A 21,469-nucleotide genomic window follows, 5' to 3' on the forward strand; every position below is an offset into this window, starting at 1 on the left:
TGCTGGAATTTTTTTTTAAAAAGTAGTAAATTACTTTTTTTTGGAAAAAGAAAGAAAAGAATATTGCTGTCTAATCCCTCTGACAGAGATAGGTGGTACCCACATCTTTTGGAACACAGGTTTATTCATAAAGGTGTTTTGTGTCACGATCGAGCTGCTTTACAAGTGTATGTGTGCCTATGTATACCGTGTTAACTCGATATCAAGCAAGAGGATCAAATGAGGGTATTTACCCAGATGTTTCTAAAAGGAAAGATGTTTGGCATCATATAAACAAAGCTTATGAGCAACGAGTCCATGTTTGGCTTTTCAGATGAATACTTCAGCATCATGTAGGCCCAGCTTTAGATTCAAGTTCAAATGAAAAAAATTATTCAGTGCTTTCACTTTGGTTCAAGGAAGCTCAACCTGTGTTTATTCGTACGTAAACCTGTTTAAGGTGCTCTTTGGCTGGGTGCGCAGCACAGTGCTGCGGGAGGGCTAGCCAAGAACCGCGCGCCGAGTTTATATGGCCTTGTTTCCTCTCCACAGGGACACATGGAGGGAGAAGTATGGGGGCTGGCAGCCCACCCTCTCCTGCCCATCTGCGCAACGGTGAGCGATGATAAAACGCTTCGGATCTGGGAATTATCCTCCCAGCACCGCATGCTGGCAGTTCGAAAACTCAAAAAAGGTACGTGATACCACTTTACACATCTGTCAAAGTATTTACCAACAACAGACTGTGTTGCGTTCATTCATTCACTCAACTAATATTTACTGAGTGTGCCTGGTATGTGCCCCCACGTATGCTAGGTAATGGGAATTCAGTGTTCGTTGCTACAGATAGAAATTCCAGAAAACTGGCCTGATTTATTATTTCCTTCATTTTCCTTGCACTGCACAGACATTTGCCACCTGGGGGCAATATGTCCTTCTCTTCTCGTGGAGAGCTGCAGGAGTCTGTTGAAACCCGTCAGCTTGCAAAGAATGCTGTTTTATCTTCATATCTAATAGTCTCTACAAGTGATTTTATTACTGAAAAACAAAAGCTTTATTAAAGAAATAGTTAATATCAAACTTTGTAAATATGTCTTTAACCCCCTCACCACTAGAGCAAAGAAGCATACCAAGAAGTGCAAATTTGGCAAACATTTACTGAGTAGCTTCTGTGTGCCAGGTGCTGGGGAACTCAAGATGAAAGGTCCCATCTCTAGTGTCAGACGTGGACAGGATTCTAACTGAGTACCAGCAACAGATGGTCCATTCAAAAAGGGCGATTTGAGGAGAGTCTAAAAATGGGACTGTTAGTTAAAGGCCTGGGTGGGGTGTTGAGGAATGACCAGGGACAGGGCGGCGCCATGCAGCTGCTCACAGCCAGGAACCTTCCTCAGCCCTGGGCCTGAAGGGGCATGAGGAGAGAGCAATGCTGGAACCCAGAAGTGAGAGCTGTGTGAGAGGACAGGCCGGACAGGAGCTGGGACTCCTGCAGGGAAGGCAGCTTGGGGGGTATGGACCCAAACTTCCCCTTACCCCTTCCTTCCTACCTTGCTCCCTTCCTCGAGTCTCCTGTTCATGCTCCCTCTGGGCCAAACGCAGACGAAAGCCAGAGGGTCATGGAGGCCGCTGAGGCTCTCTGCGCAGGCCCACTGCAGGCACAGGGAGGGCTGGGGAGCGGGTGTGGAGAGACCAATGAAAGAGGTCTGGCACAAGCAAGGTTGCGCGGAGTCTCAGGAGAAGGCCTGCGGCCCACTTCAGCTGGGAGGAAACCCGAGAGCGGAGGCTCAAAGCATTTGTGGAAGTTCTTAGGAAAGGATGAGATTGGGGTCTGGCCCTAAAATATTTTACTGGGTAGTTTTACAAGTAGAGAGACGTGGAGAATGTATTGCAGAGGGACAAAATGAAAAAAGAGGACAAGACGATAGTAACGATGATGGTGGCTGATCCTGTTGAGCCGCTGACTCCTAGCCACGTACAGGTTAGGGGACTGAGGCACAGGGAACTTAGGTTGTTTGCCTGAAATTGCACAGCTGGTGGGTGACAGAACTGAACTCAAACCCAGACACAGTGGCTTCAGAGAGCACACCTGCGACTACTGCCTGAGGCTGTTTTTCTCTGCCCTCTGGCCTTTCTTTACCATGGACTTGTGGGCCTTCCGAAGTGGGGGAGCCAGGATGCAAACCCAGGTCTGACTCCAAAGCCCACGCTCCTAACCACTGCAAGACTGAATCATTGGACCACTAATTTATCCTGGGAAAGTGATATACTAAGACCTCCTTGGAGTGACTTCAGTGTCAGACAATGGACTTTATTCACTAGGTTAAAAATTAGTTCAAAGGAACAACTGCTCATATATCTTAGATGGGATGACCATTCAATCTAGTTTATAGCGGTTTGCCTGGCGTAATTATTAATAGCTCTCCCTTTCACTCTGAGAAGTGTCCTGGTTTGTATAATAAAGTATATGGTTAACCTAATCTTGATGACTGTCCTCAAGGGCAGGCTTGTCTTTTAAAGCTCTTTCGGCCCTAGCACCATGCATGACTCACAGTACATAAGTAACTTGTTGCTACCTGAGTGAATGAATGAAGATAGAATTTAGATAAGGCAGTTTGGAGTTATTGGTATAACATAGCTTTCAGCACACCATGAACTGTGACGGAGGGCAGTGTGTGAAAGCGGAGTTTGGAGTGCCTTAGTGCAAGGCTGTGTGACTGCCCCCTGTCCCTGGGGCTGTGCTTACCAAAATCTTGATAATAAGGGGGGGTGATATTCTTAAACAGGATTTCTCTTTAACACTCCCACACACAGAGTCCACACTCACTCAGAAATGTCTCCCTGTGACCCTGCAAAGTGGTAGAAACCATTGTTCACATGGCACTGGCAGCCTGTCCTGTTGAGTTCTATAGACACCTTTTGAAAGAGTGTTGTTCACGACAGAAGAGACAGGATAAAATCTTTCATCCGTAGAATTATGCGTAAGGACCCATGGATCAAAGACTTGGAGTGACAATAAGATCAACAAGGTCTCTAAATTAAGTTTTGTGTGTAAGGCATGATGTCCAAAAAATGGTTTCTAGAAACTGGATTCCAGAATTCCCATTCTTATGTATTGTCCCTTTTCCTGGGAGCAAAGGTACTGGTTTTATTAATCCTTCACTCCTTTCCCCCATTCACTCTAGGGGTCTTTTGAAAATCCCAGGTATTCAATTAGTAAGAAATGAATGGATAGACCTTAAAGAAATAGAAAATGTTTTGTTTTGTGGGGTTTTGTTGTTGTTTCAGCATTCTGATCATTGTCCTTGGATTTGAAGGGATGATAATGTTCTAAATTGCGAAGTTTTAGGTCTTCTCACAAGTAAGGTTAAAGACACAGTCACATGTCTATGCATAATGCACATATGCAAATGTCTCCATCTCTACTTTGAGTTTGATAACAGAATCACGGTAGTAACTGTTTTTTGTGGATCCTTTTGTAGGTGGAAGATGCTGTGCCTTCTCCCCTGATGGGAAAGCCTTGGCAGTTGGCCTGAATGATGGGAGTTTCCTGGTCGTAAATGCAGACACTGTTGAAGACATGGTCTCTTTCCATCACAGAAAAGAAATGATCTCTGATATCAAATTTTCAAAAGGTGAAGATTATAGCAGAAACTTTCTAGGCTATGTTGGGACAAAAATTTATAAGAATAGACATTAAATACTTCTTTGACCTTTTCCCCATTTTGAAATAAGCTCCTGGAAGTAAATTCCTGTGTAAAACGTTTTAGTGTTAACTCCACATTTTCTTTACAGATACAGGAAAATACCTTGCTGTGGCATCCCACGACAACTTCGTGGATATTTACAACGTGCTTACAAGCAAACGAGTTGGCATCTGTAAAGGTGCTTCTAGTTATATTACACATATTGACTGGGACTCAAGAGGTAAAGTATGTTGTGGCTTTTAAAATACAACTTTTGTTTTTAAAAAGTCACTATCCATTCATGTATTGTTTCCAGAGAGAAGAGCAGTTGAGTTTCGGAGAAAAATGGAGTGGAGAACCCACAACAAATATAAATGACTGTAATTTTACACCCCAGGGGCACCTGCTGTTAACATTTTGAGTATTTTTTTCTGTCATATTACTACTACTACAATTATTATCATTAATTCAAACCATTGAGTTTTAAGACCCTTAAAGGTACATGATGACTTCTGTTACATAGTAAGCCACTCCTTCACCGTCGGGTTCCGTGGGCTGTGTCCTCGCCTTGCGTCTCCTCCTTCCTGTTTTCCCTTTTCCTATCAGTGCTCCACATCCTGGAGAACTGCCCAAGAAGTCTCCAGCAGGTGTCACCTCCCGGCAGAGGTGGAGAGCTACATTCAGCTCATCTAATGTCACCCTGCTCTCCAAAACTCCCAGCTGCCCCCCTACCTCCTCCAAGTCACGCCCATTACAAATCTAGTTTCTACCATGTGTGAAGTTTTAAGCCAGAAAATGTGGGTGGTTCAGAAGTAAGACACAGTTCCTATAGTTCTCCACCAGAGTTTGTAAGTTAGTGAGGGAGACATACTTGTACTTGAAGTGCAGGTGCCCAAACGTTAAGGCATGGGAATGAGAAGTGGTGAGTCACAGGGACGTGGCGTGCAGGGCTTCCGAATGGTCCGTGTCAGCACTAAGCACCCAGGGTGGAGCATCATTATTACAGGGTGGGCCACTTTCAAGTCTCATCCCAGGGACTTGGCTGATGTTAGAGTTTGGGGTAGGCATCTAGGAATGGGCAGGGTCCCAGCTTGCAAAGAAGTTTCAGTGGACTGTGATAGAAAAGCACCAAGCCCAGGGGTGTCCCTGCGGAAAGAGCTCACAGGGGAATCCATGGAGCCTCATGGAAGCAATGTCCTTTGAGATGGATCTTGAAAGACAAGTTAGAAGTTCACCAGATGGTGCAGTCTAGGACGAGCATTCCAGATTCTGAAGGAATATGGCATGTCAAGGCAAGAGGTGGGAAGAACAGGGGGAGATTAAGAAACAGTAATGTTGAGTGGCTGAGGGCAAGAAGGGAGGGAAATGTGGAGAGACAGACCAGGACAGACTGCAAGGGAACCTTTACATCATGCGAGGGAGCTGAGCACTGAACTTTATCCTGGAGGTATTAGGTAACTCCAAGGGACTTAGGGTGAGGCATTCCTGGCCATCTTGGGGGACAAGTAAGCCTGGAGTCGGCAAGCAACTAAAATCAGCCAGGAGAGAGAGAGGGGCTGAGGGCCTCAACCCAGAAGAGATTGTTTCAGAGTTGCCACAATATTTTATTTCAAATATTTCTGTAAGTCCCAGCCATAGACAAATCCTTGTGCTAGGCAGGTATTCATTTGTAACTACCTGGAATTGGGACTTTATTTGAGCTTGACAACCTGTAGGCATTTTATGCAGCGTGCTAGGTGGACGGAAGCATGCCATGGGCTGTAAGGTGCAAGTCCCAGCAAGGGCAGAGGGAGATCAGATAAGTCCCTCTCACTTTCATGTCAGAGCCCTGCCAGACACAGTGCCCAGGGCCTAGGCTGGCATTGGTGACCAGGAGGCACACTGGTGGCCTGAGAGTCCTCTAGGGACCAGTGAGGCCGAGGGGTAGGGGGAGACAGGTGCTTCTCAGCACCCTCCTTTTTGGATGTTCTCTGCTTTATTGTTTTTTGTGGGTTTTTTTAAAGTGATTTCCCCTTGGATATCCCCCAGCTAACATTCCTATTTACGCCATCACGGGAGCAGGGTTTAGAACAGTCAGGGCCAGACTTATGCTTACAGAGAGTAGGGTACGGAGCGTTTTGTTGGGAATCCAACACCCACATGGTACGTGGCACAACATGTGAAATCCCACCATTATAGTGACCAATGGTGGGGGCGGCTACACTCAGTTATTATTTACAAGAGAAAATGGGACATAGGAAGAATAAATTTCAATTGGGAAGATTTCTTTTACATTAGTTTTAATTGTGGTAAAAACACATACAATTTACCATCTTAACCACTTGTAAATGTACGGTTCAGCGGCATTAGTTGCATCCACATTGTTGTGCACCCTTCACCACTGCCCATCTGCATAAACCATCTTGTAAACCATCAAACAACAGCTCCCCTTTTCCCCTTCTCTCAGCCCCTGCTAACCACCTTCTACTTTCTGTCTCTGTGATTTTGACTACTCTAGGTAACTCACGTAAGTGGAATCATACAGTATTTGGGTTCCTTTTTTTTTTTTTTTAAAGATTTATTCATTCATTTTAGAGAGAGAAAGAAAGAGAGCACAGGTGAGGGGAGGGGCAGAGGGAGAGAGAATCTCCAGCAGACCCCCTGCTGAGCACAGAGCCTGCCTTGAGGCTCAATCTCATGACCCTGAGGTCACGACCCGAGCTGAAATTAACCAACTGAGCCACCCAGGCACTCCCAGTATTTGTTTTTTCGTAACTGATTTATTTCACCTGATGTAATGTCCTCAGGATTAATCCGTATTGGTCAGAATTCCCTTCCTTTCTAAAGCTGAATAATACTCCACTGTATACATAGACCACATTTTGTTTATCCAGTCATCCGTCGATGGACACCTGGGCCGCTTCCACCTGTTAGTTATTATGAATGCTGCTGCTCTGAACATGGGTGTACTAGACCCCGCTTTTAATTCTTTGGGGGTACAGACCCAGAAGGAGAACTGCTGAGTCAGATGATGATATATTTTTAATTTTTTGAAGAACCACCGTACCGTTTTCCACAGCGACGGCACCCCTTTACATTCTTACCAGCAGAGCACAGGGTTCCAAGTTGTCCACATCCTCAGCAATACTTGTTATTTCTGGGGTTTGGGTGGTCATTTTTATAGTCATTATCCTTATAGGTATGAAATGATATCTTATTGTGTTTTTTACTTGCGTTTTGGGTATTTCTTTTTTTAATTCTGCAAATGTGGGGCACCTCGGTAGGTCTGCCTTAAACTCAGGTTCTGAGTCCTGGGATCGAGCCCTGCCTTGGGCTCCCTGCTCAGGGGGGAGCCTGCTTCTCCCTTCCTCTGCCGCTACCCCTGCTTGTTCCCTCTCTTTCTCTCTCAAATAAACAAATAAAGTCTTTTTAAAAAATTTATTCTGTGGGTAGGCCCTGTGTGGGATGCTAGGGATATAAAGAGGAGTAGGTCCTAGATGGAAAGAGCAAGATCTTGGCTAGGATCAGTGGGTCGCAATCATGCAGGTGTCCAGGTGACGGCCTGTATAGATGGCTCTCAATGTGGAGCCGTCACTTTGCAGGGAGAGGGGCATACCTCACTATCTCCATAATTCTGCCCTAGGCCAGCCTCTGTGGTCCAGCTGGAGCTCAGGGTGATGTAAAAGGCCCTGGGAGTAAGGAGGCTGAGGTCTTTGAAAAGCCTCCTCATCTCTTGTCCTAAGTGGCCACTTGGGTCACGTGAGAGCATCAGACCAAATGTTTTCCACGGACAGAGAGAGTAGAATACTTCTGATTTTCAGGGGGGAGTTATACCATCTGGAGAATAAGAGCAAGTACGCCCATGGATCTTCCCCAGTTTAACTCCGATGTGATTGCCATGAGACATTTGTCGCACCGGTGTTCTTGTGCTCCAAAGTGCCTGACCTCAGGAATGTGCCATACTGCCTCAAGACCAGCCTTGCTTTTCACGATGGGGCCTGGAGGGTTTGGCAGGGGTAGAGAGCAGAATTCAGGAGCAGGGTTCTGTTTCGTTCCTTTGATCTTGTCAGAAATAGTGAACACATTTGCCAGAGCCAGCTGGCTCGTCAGGGGCGGGGGATGGCGCAGTCACCAGCCCCTGCAGCCTTTTGTGGCTATGGCAACCACGGGTCCTAAGAAACCAGAGAGCGCATCAGGCTTTTGCAGGAGTATCAGCTACCCCTGAGAGAAAGCTCCTCTACAAAATGCTTGAGGAAGAAAAAAAAATATGGGGAGAGATAAAATATGGAAGAACATTCTCTAGCTGATATTAGTTTGTTTCTAGAAATATCAGGACTGTAAGATTTTACCAGTGAACAGTTTTGGCTATAGTAGGACACTCCTTGCCATTTTCATTGCAAATGGTCTGATATATTTGGTACATTTAGTATGAATTTTGGAACTGTTCTGACTTGTAAATTATATAGCAACTGGGATGATGGGTGTGAATCATTTTGTGCATTATATAGCTCGCTACACCTGTGGGAATTGTGGTTTCCTATACCTGCTTAGTAACGAGGACATTTGGCCCTTCCAGGTCTCTTACTCCTTGTGAGTAGACATTTCTAGTGAATAAAAATGTGAGGTTTCTGAAAGAATAGGGTTACTGTTACTAAGGGGCATTTATACGCGGATTATACAGATTTTTTGCTCTTTGCTTCTGTTCTCAGAATATTTCGGTGCTCATATGACAGAGTAGAAGGCAGCAGAAAAAAAGAGTGGTGACCTAAATATTTTCTCTATGCTTAAAAAAAAAGAGTAATAACTGCAGTAAAGAATAGGGTGGGGATGAGGGGAGGAATCACACCCATAATTCTACTTTCCTAACAAAGAATTGTTGCAGCTTTTAAAAATTTCTTCATGTCCTTGGTTGCAAGGAACTCAAACCCATTCAGCTTAAAATTTTTAAAATAATAATGAAGAATGAGCTTATTGGGAAGATACAGGGGTAGCTCATAGAATCTAAGAGCAGGAAGCAACATCTTCTTGAACTGGCTTCAGGAATGAACCTGAAAACCGAGCAGGCACTTCTCCCCCCTTCTCTCCTCTCCTGCTCTGAGGCAGCTCAGTTCAGTGTCCACTGCTGTCCTTGGTCTGGTGTCTGCTTTTGGCCCCTCTGCACAGGCACCTTTCCTTCATTCATTTGCACGCAGTTCAGTCACCCCAAAATGCCACTTTCACTTCCAAAGTTCACATCTTAACCCAGCTAGGCACTCACTGATTGGGTCTCCCAGATTCTGAGTTCCCAGGAAAGAGAATTTGAGGGCCCACTCCTATCTCTGGCCAGGCTCCTGCTGGGTCAGTGTCCTCCAGAGGACAAATACAACCACAGGAGTCCAGCCCAAGGCGGCGGGCGGGGTGGGGGCAGTTCTCATGGAAGGACCGTGAGCTAGGTTGGTACCCCACAGGCATTATGGTGCTGGGCACACTTCTGGTGCTTGTCTGTAGTGTTTAGATTTTCTAATAATCTTGCAATCATTAAGTGCTTCACTTAACTATGCTAATAATTTTGGGGTGTTCTTCAAGTAAAATATTGTCTTTAAAACTACAGTGTAAAAGTGAATTGTTGGGATTATCTGGGAATTATAATTCTTTGAGTTCTCTTAGTATCTCATGGCCGGAAGTCCTCTAAAATTAGCCGCTGAATCAAAGGATGTTTTCATTGAATCCTTTGATCCCTTTTCCAGATCATTTGTTCTTTGCACTTCATCTCGAGAATCCTAAAAAATACCTTGTAGGTCTATTTAGTTCATTGGAGAAATATTGATTATTCATTTTCTTATACTAAATAGCCAAAGCTAATTTAACTACCTTTTTTCTTCTTGTTTATGCTCAGCCATAAATTCAGGGAAATGTGCCCCTTTCAAAGGAAACGTTTTTAAATTCACTTGTTCCTCACAGCCAAGGCCCCTCATCACCCATATTATAACCCAGCAAATTAGAAACAGTTAAGGTTTTCAGTTACCTTATTTTTAATTAATCACTGAGAAATAGACCTGCAGCTTCAGCAGGTTAGCCACACCAGCCTGCAGACCCAGGTGGTACCCATCCGAGCATTAAAGAGCATGACTGAAGACACAAAGTTCTTATTTTGCTATTACTTTGGCAGGAAGGACATTTCAAGACTACTAGATGTACAGAGTTATGGGGGAAAAGCAGAGGAAGAAATGGTATGGTGTAAATATACACAGAATTGTTTTCAGATGAAATATTAGGTCATCTGAGTTTTGCTTCAAAATACTGTGGTGAGGGCCTGAGTGGAGGCTCACGGAATGGGGTTGGGCCATGAGCTAATAACTGTTGAAGCAGAACATTAACTGGGCACCGAGGGGTTCTTCGTACTCTTCTTACTTCTACGTATGTTTGAAATGTCCTGTGATTTAAAAATGCTGAAAAAATATCGGAGTCTGTATCTTTTGAGTTATTTAAATTTCAAGGCATAAAGGATTAGTGAGGTGTTAGGAGGAGAATCAGGGTATCTAATCTTCAACATTAATCAAAATGAATCCAAGATTTTAATTTTATATAAGACCAAAAGACCATTTTTGCTCAACACTTTGTTTTGGGAAAATCTTGGATTTCTTTACAAATTTTCAAGCAAGATTGGGGGGAGGGGGCGAGCATTTATAGGTTGTTTCTCACTCTTTACTATTTATTATAGCAGCATCTTCTGCAACAACCAGTTTCTAAACTTCAAAGGACAAATTTAGAATTTAGGTCTGGGTAAATGTGGATGCTTGCCACAAGGTTCTCACTTCCCATGCCATAGTTCTTGCCAAAGCAGTTTCCTTTAACTGCACGTTTGTGCAACTAGGAAAACGAGCAAAACACCCAGATTTTGTTAAGCTTTTGAAAAATACGTACTTGCGTTGCAACAGAGTAAAACACAGCAGGCTTGCTTCTAGAAGGGATATGCAAGGTCACATTGAAAGGGATGAGGTCCTTATTAACAAACTCCTAGCTTCAGGGTCTGCACTATGCCATGTAATTGCCTTTACGTGCGCTTCTGGAGAATTCATTTGTTTGCTCAATTTACGGGACTGATTAAAGTGAATCAGAATAGTTGCAACCATGCTTATCTCTTTACAGTAGAAAGATAAATGCAGATGTGAATTGTCTTTCTGCTTCATTCTCTCATACCAGGAAAATTATTGCAAGTTAATTCGGGTGCCAAAGAACAACTCTTTTTTGAAGCTCCAAGAGGCAAACGGCATGTAATAAGACCTTCAGAGGTAACAGTCCTACACAGAGCTTTTTAAAAAGTGTTTCATGAAGATGTCATATGTGCATTTTAAGTAAAAACCTGTCACTTACTGTCCATCAGTATGGGTTATAGTCAGTGTACCTTTAAGCTTGCTCACGTCTTACTTGTGACTGCTTCATCTGGTTCCCTACATTCCGAGGACCTGTGGGTTCCCGGGGCTGCTGACGTAGCATCGTGCATTCGTGCAGTCGGCCTTTGCTTCGTTTCCCTCTGCTGGAAGACATCTAAGCTAACAGCTTGGATGCCACATAGTACTTCTTCCATTGGACACGCCCTGTCCTTTTGGGCACAGCTTTCTGTGAACATAAATTTGTGAAACATGCTTTCTCATTCTTTACTATTTATTATAGCAGTATCTTCTGCAACAACAGTGAGAGAAATTGCTTTTCAAAACAAAACCTATCTATAACCCGACCATTCATAGGTATCTGACTGTTCCCCTTCTCCCTGTTTTCCTCATGTTTTTGGCCACTTTCATCATTTTTTAATTATTGAAATCAAGGCCTATATACAATTTTTTGAATCCATGAACCAACGCCTTCCTAAAGGCTCTGCTGCTCTCATGGACAAGTGGCTCTCTCAGGGTCTGTGCAAACGCGGATGGCCAAAACGTAATTGCCTGACTGAGCCCTAAGGACCTCCTCTTAGCCCCAGGAGACAATCCCATTCATTTATTTGCTGTGTAACCTTTGATGAAAGGAAAGGAAATCTTCTTTAGAGGGAAAGAGATCCGAGGGTACACTGCTGAGGGACAGGCATCTGCCTCTCTCTGACTTCAGTTTGCTGGTAATAGAAACTATGCCATCGTTGCGAAGTGCTCCCAGGGACACTGGGACATGTGCCCATTCATAATGTTTTCATGGTTTCTAAAAGAAATACCTATGCACTACGAGAGAAACAGAAGTTGTTACAGATGATGGCATTATATTCATGGAAATTGTTTACTGATCAATTGCTCTCACTCCCAGATCCCAGTTTATTTATCTCTGATCAGTTGCTATTTTAACTTTTTTAATGAAACTTGAGCCTTGAGTAAGAGATAGTTTAAATTATGTCATTTGTTCACTGGATACTTGGTAAATGTTCTGGGCCCTTTGTATGCGTATTTTTGTCTGCAGACCAGCCTTGTGTAATGGTTGTCAGTCTCATTTTACAGAGAGGGAGATGAAGCCTCCAGGCGAGTGAGAACCATAGAGCTGTGGTCCCAGTCTTAAGGGGTCCATGTGTGACTCAGCAGCCTCGACCAGGGGGCCTCTTGGATTTCTCCTGTATATTCAAGCATCATTTTACATCACTTCATCTGTATTTTCCCTTCATGTTCTGGTGCCCCAAAATAGGTATACTAAAATAAAATTCAGTCTAATCAAGTGGTGGAGGGGGAATGATGCCAGCTTGAGACCGATGAGCGATTACTCTGGAGAAGAAGAGTACGCACAAGAGGGAAATTCATGTTGTGAGGCTTCTTGCAATGCCAGGCTCTGGCTCCGAAGAGTTCATTTGTCACTCTGTGGTACACAGTTGGTATTCGAGGGGCTGATGTCTGGTGCTGCTGTTTGGGGAGGCCATCCAGCTGGTGTTTCCGTGCCTGGGCCTCCCTGGTCTGGCCTCCTCAGGCACTGGAGAGGCAGCTCAGCATTTCCTCCACCAATATTGTCAAGCCCTTCAGCTGCATATGAAGGATTTGGGAAATCCTGTTTTCAAAAAAGGTTTTTTTTTTTAAACAGCCGTGGTGAAACTAATGCAAAACTTAGCAAGTCGTTAAGTATGACAAATATTAAAATGTCTGTTTAGATCCTTCTGCTGCGGCACAGTGCAGTGAAAGCCGCACTAAGCTAGGAGGCCAGCTCTCTTGAGCGCAGTTCCCCTCTGTCTCCTAAGCTGGCTGTGATTTACATGGCTCACCTCTCTGGGCTTCGGTTCCTTCCCCTGGAAAATCACAATGGTTATGACACATCTGCCCAAGGCGAGGTGCTGTGGGAAAGACCCTTTGAGGACCCTTCTTCCATCTAAGTTCCAGGATTTTTAACCAGTTTACCCCCTTGGGGTTTTGTGGGTTACAGGGATCATTCCTAATGTTCCATTTTAAATGCAATTTCCATAGCTTCCAACAAATGAGATATTTGCTTGGGGACCACAGTGTCCAGATCTGGCCAAGGGTGATCTGGGGTGAGCACAGGGCGAGCCCTAGATAACGAGGTCCAGGACAGTGCCACAAAGGGTGCTGGCACTGGTGATGGACAGGAGGGTCTCAGAAACGGAATCTGGAACCCGGAAGAGAATCAGTGGCCAGAAAGCCTGCTTGTAGAAACAGCAGGAATGGTTCCCTTCTCTCCCTGCAAAGGCCAGTTTAAGCCACCTCAAGTCCCCTCAGTCTGTGGGCCTCCCTGAGGACCCCAAATCAGCAGGGCCAACACAGCTTTTTGGCTCCAGTTCTGCCTGGGTCCAGAAGGAACACAGAATGTTCAATGAGAAGAAATTTGAATAACTAAAATATGTTTAACACCTCCCCATGTTGTGACTAAAGCCCTAGCTGCATTTTTATCTTGCCGTAGCACATCAAATCTCCCAGGAAAGTCTAATACACAGTGTGGTTACTATTGTTTCTTCTAAAAAGGAAAGCCTAGATTATATCAGGATTGGACCTATATGAATTTTAAGTCTTTTGTCCATGAATTTCAGACAAAATAGTTTTAAAGGATAAAATACATATTCATGGCAATGCACTATGAACAGCTCTTCAAATTTGTCAGCTAGTCTCTCTGTAGCATACAGGATAGTAAGCTAGCTGCAGAATCTTATTACTCATTCCTTCGAGAAATCAGTCCTTCAAAAGTTATATCTGTGACTTTTTAAAATAGTTTGCTAACTGATCATCCCAAGTGAGCAATGTAGCTCAGCGGCTCTCACTTGGGAGCAATTTTGCCCCCTCCCCCAGGGACATTCGCCAATGTCTGGGGACAACTTAGGGAGAGGGACTACTGACATCCAGTGGGTAGAGGACAGGGATGCCGCTAAAACACTGCTATGCACAGGACAGTCCCTGACAACAGAGAATCATCCAGCGTAATATGTTAATGGTGCTGACACTGAGAAACCCTGACCCAGATTATGGCTTCAACGATGGTAAATACCTGGGGAAGAACTAAAAAAACTTTCTTACTGTCAGGATTCCACAATTCCTAAATGTCTATTTTTATCCATAGAAAAATATATGGCTATCTGACTGTAGTGTTTATTAAGATAATGCAGATCCCGCTCAAAAATGCAGCTTAGAACTTCTGCACCTGAGATCACAACACAAATGCCTGATGTTGGCAAAGTCGTCAGAATGATTCCGCTTCATACCGTTTCCTTTTAAAAGAAAAGCAGATCATATGGCATAAGGAATGTAGTCGGTGGTATTGTGACAGAGTTGGATGGTGACAGATGGGAGCTATGCTCGCGCTGAGCAGAGCTTAATGGACGCATAGACTTGTCCACAATCCCCGCGCTGTATGCTAGAAACTAATGTAAGGTTGCAGGCCAACTGTGCTCCAATTAAAAAAGATCTCTAGGTTGTGCAGAAATATATTAATTTTATTTCCTTCTTTTTAAGATTGAGAAGATAGAGTGGGACACATGGACGTGTGTCCTGGGGCCCACCTGCGAGGGCATCTGGCCTGCGCATAGTGACGTCACCGATGTCAATGCAGCCAGTCTTACCAAAGACTGTTCCCTCCTAGCCACTGGAGATGATTTTGGCTTTGTTAAGCTTTTCTCCTATCCCGTCAAGGTAATACTGCATGTTTATTCTATATACTTGCTTGGTCTCATTAATAACCTAAAATCTATGTGTTATATCTAAGTGGGTTTTTAAATATTGAAGGGATACACAGTCAGTGATGTCATCGGCGGCCCTCTTGTTATGTGTGCTATTGAAACACCGCATGACTTGTTTAGTACAGAAGTCCAATTCTTGTGGTATCGAATTCCTCCTCGAAAGGCCTTCCATGGCCATTAAATCCAACATCTCACCAACGGCAAAGGAGGAATTTCTTTACAGCATCTGGCCCAGTGCCTTTGCAACATGTACTAGCATACTTTCAGAGAGGGGCGATTCACTACCTCACAAAGCAGCCCAATTCGTTATTAAATAGTACAATTGTCAAAAATTCTGCTTTACACAGAGCTGAAATTTCTTCTCTTAAGCCAAAGTTCTGCCTTCTGAACCACGACCAAATAACTGCAGTCTTCTAACAGCCTTTGTGTGGAGGAAGATAGTATTTGACTCCCTGAAATCTCATTTTCTCCAGCCTAAATGTGTCTGGTTCTTCAGCCATTTCCCCAGGACATGGTTTCCAGCTGCCCCTGCCTCTGAGCATACTCCATGTTATCAATTCCATTCCAGACTGTTTCATCTGAAATGGAATTCACCGCTTCAGATGTTGACCAGCTCAGGCTCAGTGGGACTCTTACCATCTTCTTCTGATTTTGTATTTGGATTAAATCAAACTAAGAGGGTACCGACTCTGTGGGCTGCCATGCTATGCAACTGAATCATAGATTTCATTCCAAAAAAAATGTTTAGGTTATCCCTCATCTTGTATGTACACACTGATTTTCTAAAATTTGAGTATAGAGCTTTATATTTGTACCCAATGAGGTTTTTCTTACTACACGTCGTTGTTCTAACCTGTCAACGTCTTTTAAATGCCTTTTCAAAATACTTACTTTCCTTTCTGGCATCACGTTATTTTCTCATTTCACAAGTGGAAGTTTAAAATCATGGGGAGGAAAAAAAAAAAAAAAGACAGACTAGAACAACCAAGCAGCACCATTTGATATTCTGTTTATCAGTGTACACATTGGGTTCAAGTTCTTCAGTCAGTAACAGACGTTTACATTTACTCGACTGTGCTATCACCGAGCTCACGTTTCCACCTCTAGGCCAATGACACATCATTAATGACTTGGAAAATATCTTGCTAAAAGCCACATGGACTGTGTCTCTGGTATCCTTCATCTCTCCTTCTAATAAACCTATCAGTAAAAGGTATGCAGTTCACAGTGAACTCCTGTCACTGCCTAGTGATCATTCCTTCCTTTTCCAAGTGCTTATTGACCTTTTGTGTAATAATTCACCTTAGAATTTTCCAGGGATTGCATCAACTCATGAATCAATATTTGCCAGAGTCTACATGTTTTCCCTTTTGAATACAGGAACCTTTTTATGTTTGAAGCCACCTGTCCTGGTTTCTAAACTCCCCAGCTGTTACTGACCTGACTTCCATGGTCATATTGGAAGGACCTGTATTCAGGCACCAGGCTCTGTTTTGCCCTTTCTGGTGTGAAGAGCATTCTCTTTATAGAGGAGATAAGTAAATCTGTTTACTGTTGCTATTAAATCATCTGATCTAAGAAGTGTTCCTAACTTTTGTCTGTTTTTTTTTTTCTAGCCCTAAATAGATCTTCAAATTCCTTTTCCCTCGTCTTGGGTTTTGACTTTAGCATTTCTGAAAGTATATAAAAGTTGCCCGTGCAAGACTTTTGTGTTCGTCCTCAGTCATCTGCCCCTCCGTCATGTGTACACTTAGCCCTGAACACACCAGTTTCCTTGGCAGCAACACGGGTTTCGTTAGATGCTTTCCTCTTTGAGTCTTCATTTGGTAACATCCTGTCAGATTATTATTTCTGTAGTTTTTTCTAGGATACAGTTCTCATGTATGTCTTGTGTTCCCTTCATCGTCCACCCCAAATTCCAAAGCTACCTGGTAGCCTTCCCCCAATGATTCATCACTTCACCACCACTTACCAGCAACCCCCTTCCTATTTGATCAGAGTTCAGTTCTCTCTAGCACTTTTCCGTCCTACTTCTACATTTTTTTGAAATGAGTTTGCCCACAGGACAAGTCAAAAAGTTAGTGACACCCCGATTTTAGCGGACAGGTTGTGGCAGATGTTTAGAAAGCTGCAGTCCCTACGGTACCACCCACCGCCTCGTGCTCCTGAGCTCGGTTTGTTGTTGGTCCTGGGAATTCATCATCCACATCCCCAGCCTGCCCACATGGGCTGCCTATAGCAGGAATTTCAAGCTGTGTTCCTCCAATTCCCAGGGTTCCAAAGAGGTTCCTCAAGGACAACTCCAAGCAACAAGGTAGGGGTCAACTGAAAGGGCTTGGGGGCTCCACTCTTGCTTTCACCAGAGTCACTCTGTGTTTTGTATTTTATACGTTGAGTTTCTGTGTAAGATTGCTTGCAACATTCTGTTATGAAAATGTTCAAGCATATAGATAAGGCAAAAGAATGATACAGTGAACTCCTAGAACTCCACTGCCTAGATTCTACATATAATTCAAAGTAAGTTGTAGATATCAGGATACTTACCCCAAATGTTTCAACATGCATATCATTACCTATTGTTTAATATTTGCTTATGATGTTTTTTAAGTAAAATTTATATATAGTTGAAATACACAAATTTTTTAAGGTTCCTTTTTTTTTTTTTTGAAGGATTTTATTTATTTATTTGAGAGAGAGAGCACAAGCAGGTGTTGGGAGGGGAGGGACAGAGGGAGAAGCAGGCTCCCGCCGAGCAGGAAGCCTGACGCGGGGATCCCAGGAGCCTGGGATCGTGACCTGAGCCAAAGGCAGACACTTAATCGCCTGAGCCACCCAGGCGCCCCTTAAGGTTCCTTTTGATGAATGTTGACCAAGACATATGCCTACATGATCCAAACACCCATCAAGATATAGATCACTATCATCACCCCGGGAAGTTTCCTCATGCTAACTTCTGGGTCAGTCTCCACCCCCCCACCTCTATTCTCACACAAAAAGACTATTCCATTGTTTTCCACCATAGTTAAGTTTTACCTGTTCCAGAACTTCATATAAATGGAATGATCAAGTAGGTACTGTTTTGCGTCTGGCTTCTTTCACTCAGATAATGTTTCTGAGATTCCTCCTTGCTATTCGGCGTAACAGTAGTCTGTTCCTTCTTACAGCTGAGTGGAATTCCATTGTATGGATAGAACAGTCTGTTTATCCACACGGCTGTCAACGGGCACATGCTTTTCCAGTGTTTAAAGCTGCCGTCAACATTTTTTTTAACGAATTTTTGTGGACATGTTTTCTCCCTCTTATGTAAATATATAGGAGTGGAATTTCTGGGTCATGGGGCAAGTGCATGTTTAACTTTTTAAGAAACTGCCAGACCTTTTTCCAAAGTGGTTGTACCATTTTACATTCTCGTCGAGAAGGTAAGAAAGTCCAGTTGCCAACATTCAGTGTTGTCCAACTCGTAAAATTTAGCTGTCCAGGGAACAGGTAATGTGATCTCATTGTGCTTGTAGTTTATGTTTCCCTGGTGACTAATGGTGCTAAACACTTCTTTGTTTCCTTATCGATCATTTGTGATGTGTTTGTACAAATCTTTTATCCACTGTTTTAAGTTGGATTGTTTATCTTTTTATTAAGCTCCACTATGTAAGATCTGATTGAAGAAATAGTTTCATAATTTAAAAGCATTTGAAAACCCCTGGTCATTGTAAGCTACTTTGAGAGTATCACTTCTATTCCTCTTCTTTTCCTTAATCTGGTTTTTCTGGCACACTTTCACTTCTAAATATGTGGACCCAAGCTGATGAATATTTCCAGCTGTATAGTTACACTCCTTCAGGGCTCCGAGTCTGTTGGACAAAGTTCTCCATCTGTTAGGGACTGAATGGTTGCTTCCGCACCAAAATTGATATGTTGGAGTCCTTCCATCCAATGTAACTGTATATATAGAGAGAGGGCATTTGCAGAAATAATTAAGATTAAATAAGGGCATAAGGCTGGGGTTCTGATCCAAGACGATTGGTGTTCTTGTAAGAAGAGACACCAAAGAGCTCACGCTCTCTCTCCATGCATACACACTGAGGAAAGGCCGTAAGCACTCTTTCTGTGTGCTCATAGATAGTGTGTCTAAGCTAGGAAGGGAGCTCTCACCAGGAACCAAATCAGCTGACACCTTGATCTTAAGCTTTCCAGCCTCTTCCCAGAACTGAGAGATGAATTTCTGTTGTTTAAGCCCCCCTCCCCGCATGTGGTATCTTGTAGGACAGCCCTGTCATGTAAGACACATCCCACTGCAGTATTCTAGCAGTGATTTCTCTGTCATGGGGTCTTAATGATCCTTACGAGTTCTCATCACCACATAGCGATCTCTTTGCCCAAAATTCAAGTTCCAATTGTTAGACTCTAATGTCATGTCTTCTTCTTGGCCCTTTTTCTTGTTCTCCTTTCCTAGGAGAATATGGCCTCTCTTCCAGGCAGTTTTCTTTCAATGACTAACACGTGCCCTTATATATTCAGTTTTACAGTTTAAAATCTTTATATTTTATATATTTATATATTATATTTATATTCAGTTTTACAGTTTAAAATCTTCTTGATGAGATATTAGTCCCCCAGTAATCACATTATTTCCAGCCTCCATGGAATAGACTCTCCTTTCCCAGAGTCCACCCATTTTTCTAGTACCTTAAATCATGTATCAGAAAACCCGGCTCTCTCCTTGGACACTATCTATATAGCTGGCCAGTTGTTCCCATAGCCTTCATTTCCTTTGCAAGCTGCGCCCTCCCACTACACCAGCAAGGTTAAAATACACCATGTCATTTGTATTTCTAAAACCCACCTTAAGTTCTCAAGTCTCCTTCTCAGAAAATCAAAGGCTCTAGAGAATGTTTCTTCTGAGAGGAACCTTGTCCATTGCATGTTACAGGCAGAGAAACTCTGTGTGAAATGTGAATCTGGGGAGAGGGTGCATCGCTTTCATCCAACTCTCAGGAATTTCTCACCAGACAGCAGTTAACACCCAGCCCTGTGGAGACATATTCCCGATTCTCTGTTCTTTCATGACGCAGTGGAAGAGGAAAGTTGAGGTAGTGAGTCCCGACGAGGGACACACAGACGCGTGGTTTGACACGATGACCCAGAAGTACAGCTTGTCGGACCGGCTATGTCAGCTCTTCAGGAGGCTCCTTCCATAGGCCCTAAGGGAGCCACCAAACATCCCTGCTGGCCTCTTCCTCCTGCGGGAGCAGCTAGTTTCCCAGAAACATCTAGTAACTGTGAATTCTCTTTATTGTTCCATGGAGCAGGGATCATGTTTTGTGTTCTGAGAATCTTGAATCCCCCGCTGCTGCAAGAATCTCAGCTTTGTTAAATCACTTCAGTGGCTCAAAACTCTTTCCTCTTTCTCCTCTGTCACTTTCTTTCGCTCTGCAACCTGATTATGATCACCTTAGAACATTTCTTCTCCTGAAGCTTTCTTTTTAGATTTCTTCTTTCATCCTGTCTGGAAACCCTAGGTCCCGTGATATAAGCAGGGGTATGGAGCAGCGTACCTCTGGCCCTTTTTCTTTGTCCACCTGCAGAAATAAGCTTGCATTTGTAGTAGATCCAGTGGGAGGTTCCTGCTTCCAGCTGGAAGACCAGCAGGGCACGCGGCTGCAGCCACTGTGCCCGTCCTCCTTGCTCCCGTGATCTCGCATAGATCTATGTGAAGAGTGGTTTCCCTTGGAAATCCTCATTTTGCTCTGCCTATTTTCTAGCAAACTAGTAGCTCTGGAAGGCTTCCTGGAAATATGGCCTGCCTGGCTGCTTCGCTCGTCTTTTACGGTCGGCGCTCTCTTGAGGAGTGGGCGTTTGCCCTCCACTCTGGGGCAGGGGTCCGCCAGATACAGAGAGATCTTGACGCAGAGTGTTTCAGAGTCACGCACTCAGCTGCACCTGTCTCCTGCCATGTGTCTGTGCTGGTTTCGGGTTCCCTAGCATGCCAGTCCAAAACCTTCTGGAAGCCTCTTCGGTTATTGAGTCCAGTTTCCATCGGGGACACCGATGGCCCTCTCACAACCTCAGAGCGTGCGGCTTCCCATGTTGGTGAAGGTAATTCTCTGGTTGTTGCTGAGAGGACGGAAAAACTCTCCCTCTTTAAATGGCTCTCGCTCAAGCTGTTTTTGCCGGGCTGTGGCTCCTGAGCCAGAAATGGAAGCTGGTTTCTGGTGACAGCTTTGGCTTCCACCGCTTGGTCGGGGCTGCGCAGTGTGAGTGGCCGCCTCATAGTCCAGCTTCCTCCTTCCCTACCTGGGATGAGTGCTGTGCGGCCTGGGTGTGCAGCTCGGAAGAGCTTTCGTAATCACTCATAAATTGGGCTCTTTTCTTTGGTTATGGTTGTTGAAAAAGAGCTTACTTTGTTTTAAAACCAATTATTTGAGTGTTTCCAGTGAAAATTATTTCCGGTATCCGTGGCAGAAACTGCTGTGTTCGTTTTAAATCCTACTTTAGGCCCCAGGATTATAAGCAGTCCCTTGTCCTTCTGTCCTAGCCTGGGCTGTGGTACAGAAGCCACTCTGGGGGTTGACTGGGAAGACACTTCTGATCTCAAATGTCAGCCAGACTTACCATCAGGAGTTTACACGAGAGACCCGTGGAGAATGTACATTTGATATTTGAGAGAGACATGTAAGCTTTTTACACCTCATTAGGCTCCCAGAAGTAG

The 21,469-nt window shown here is 43.9% G+C and overlaps 1 protein-coding gene across 5 annotated transcripts in view; it reads left to right on the forward strand.

Moving 5' to 3' along the window:
* Window positions 1–21,469, forward strand: part of EML6 (EMAP like 6) — a 278,507-nt gene that overhangs the window by 205,972 nt on the left and 51,066 nt on the right. For all 5 annotated transcript variants that reach the window (XM_034659141.1, XM_019792847.2, XM_034659142.1 and 2 more), the window contains 5 exons: window positions 532–673; window positions 3,459–3,611; window positions 3,772–3,903; window positions 10,824–10,912; window positions 14,540–14,716. In XM_034659141.1, the coding sequence (XP_034515032.1) occupies window positions 532–673; window positions 3,459–3,611; window positions 3,772–3,903; window positions 10,824–10,912; window positions 14,540–14,716 (693 nt within the window). The remainder of the gene's footprint in view (window positions 1–531; window positions 674–3,458; window positions 3,612–3,771; window positions 3,904–10,823; window positions 10,913–14,539; window positions 14,717–21,469) is intronic.

Source organism: Ailuropoda melanoleuca, chromosome 4, assembly GCF_002007445.2.
Source record: "Ailuropoda melanoleuca isolate Jingjing chromosome 4, ASM200744v2, whole genome shotgun sequence".
NCBI classification, from domain to species: Eukaryota; Metazoa; Chordata; class Mammalia; order Carnivora; family Ursidae; genus Ailuropoda; species Ailuropoda melanoleuca.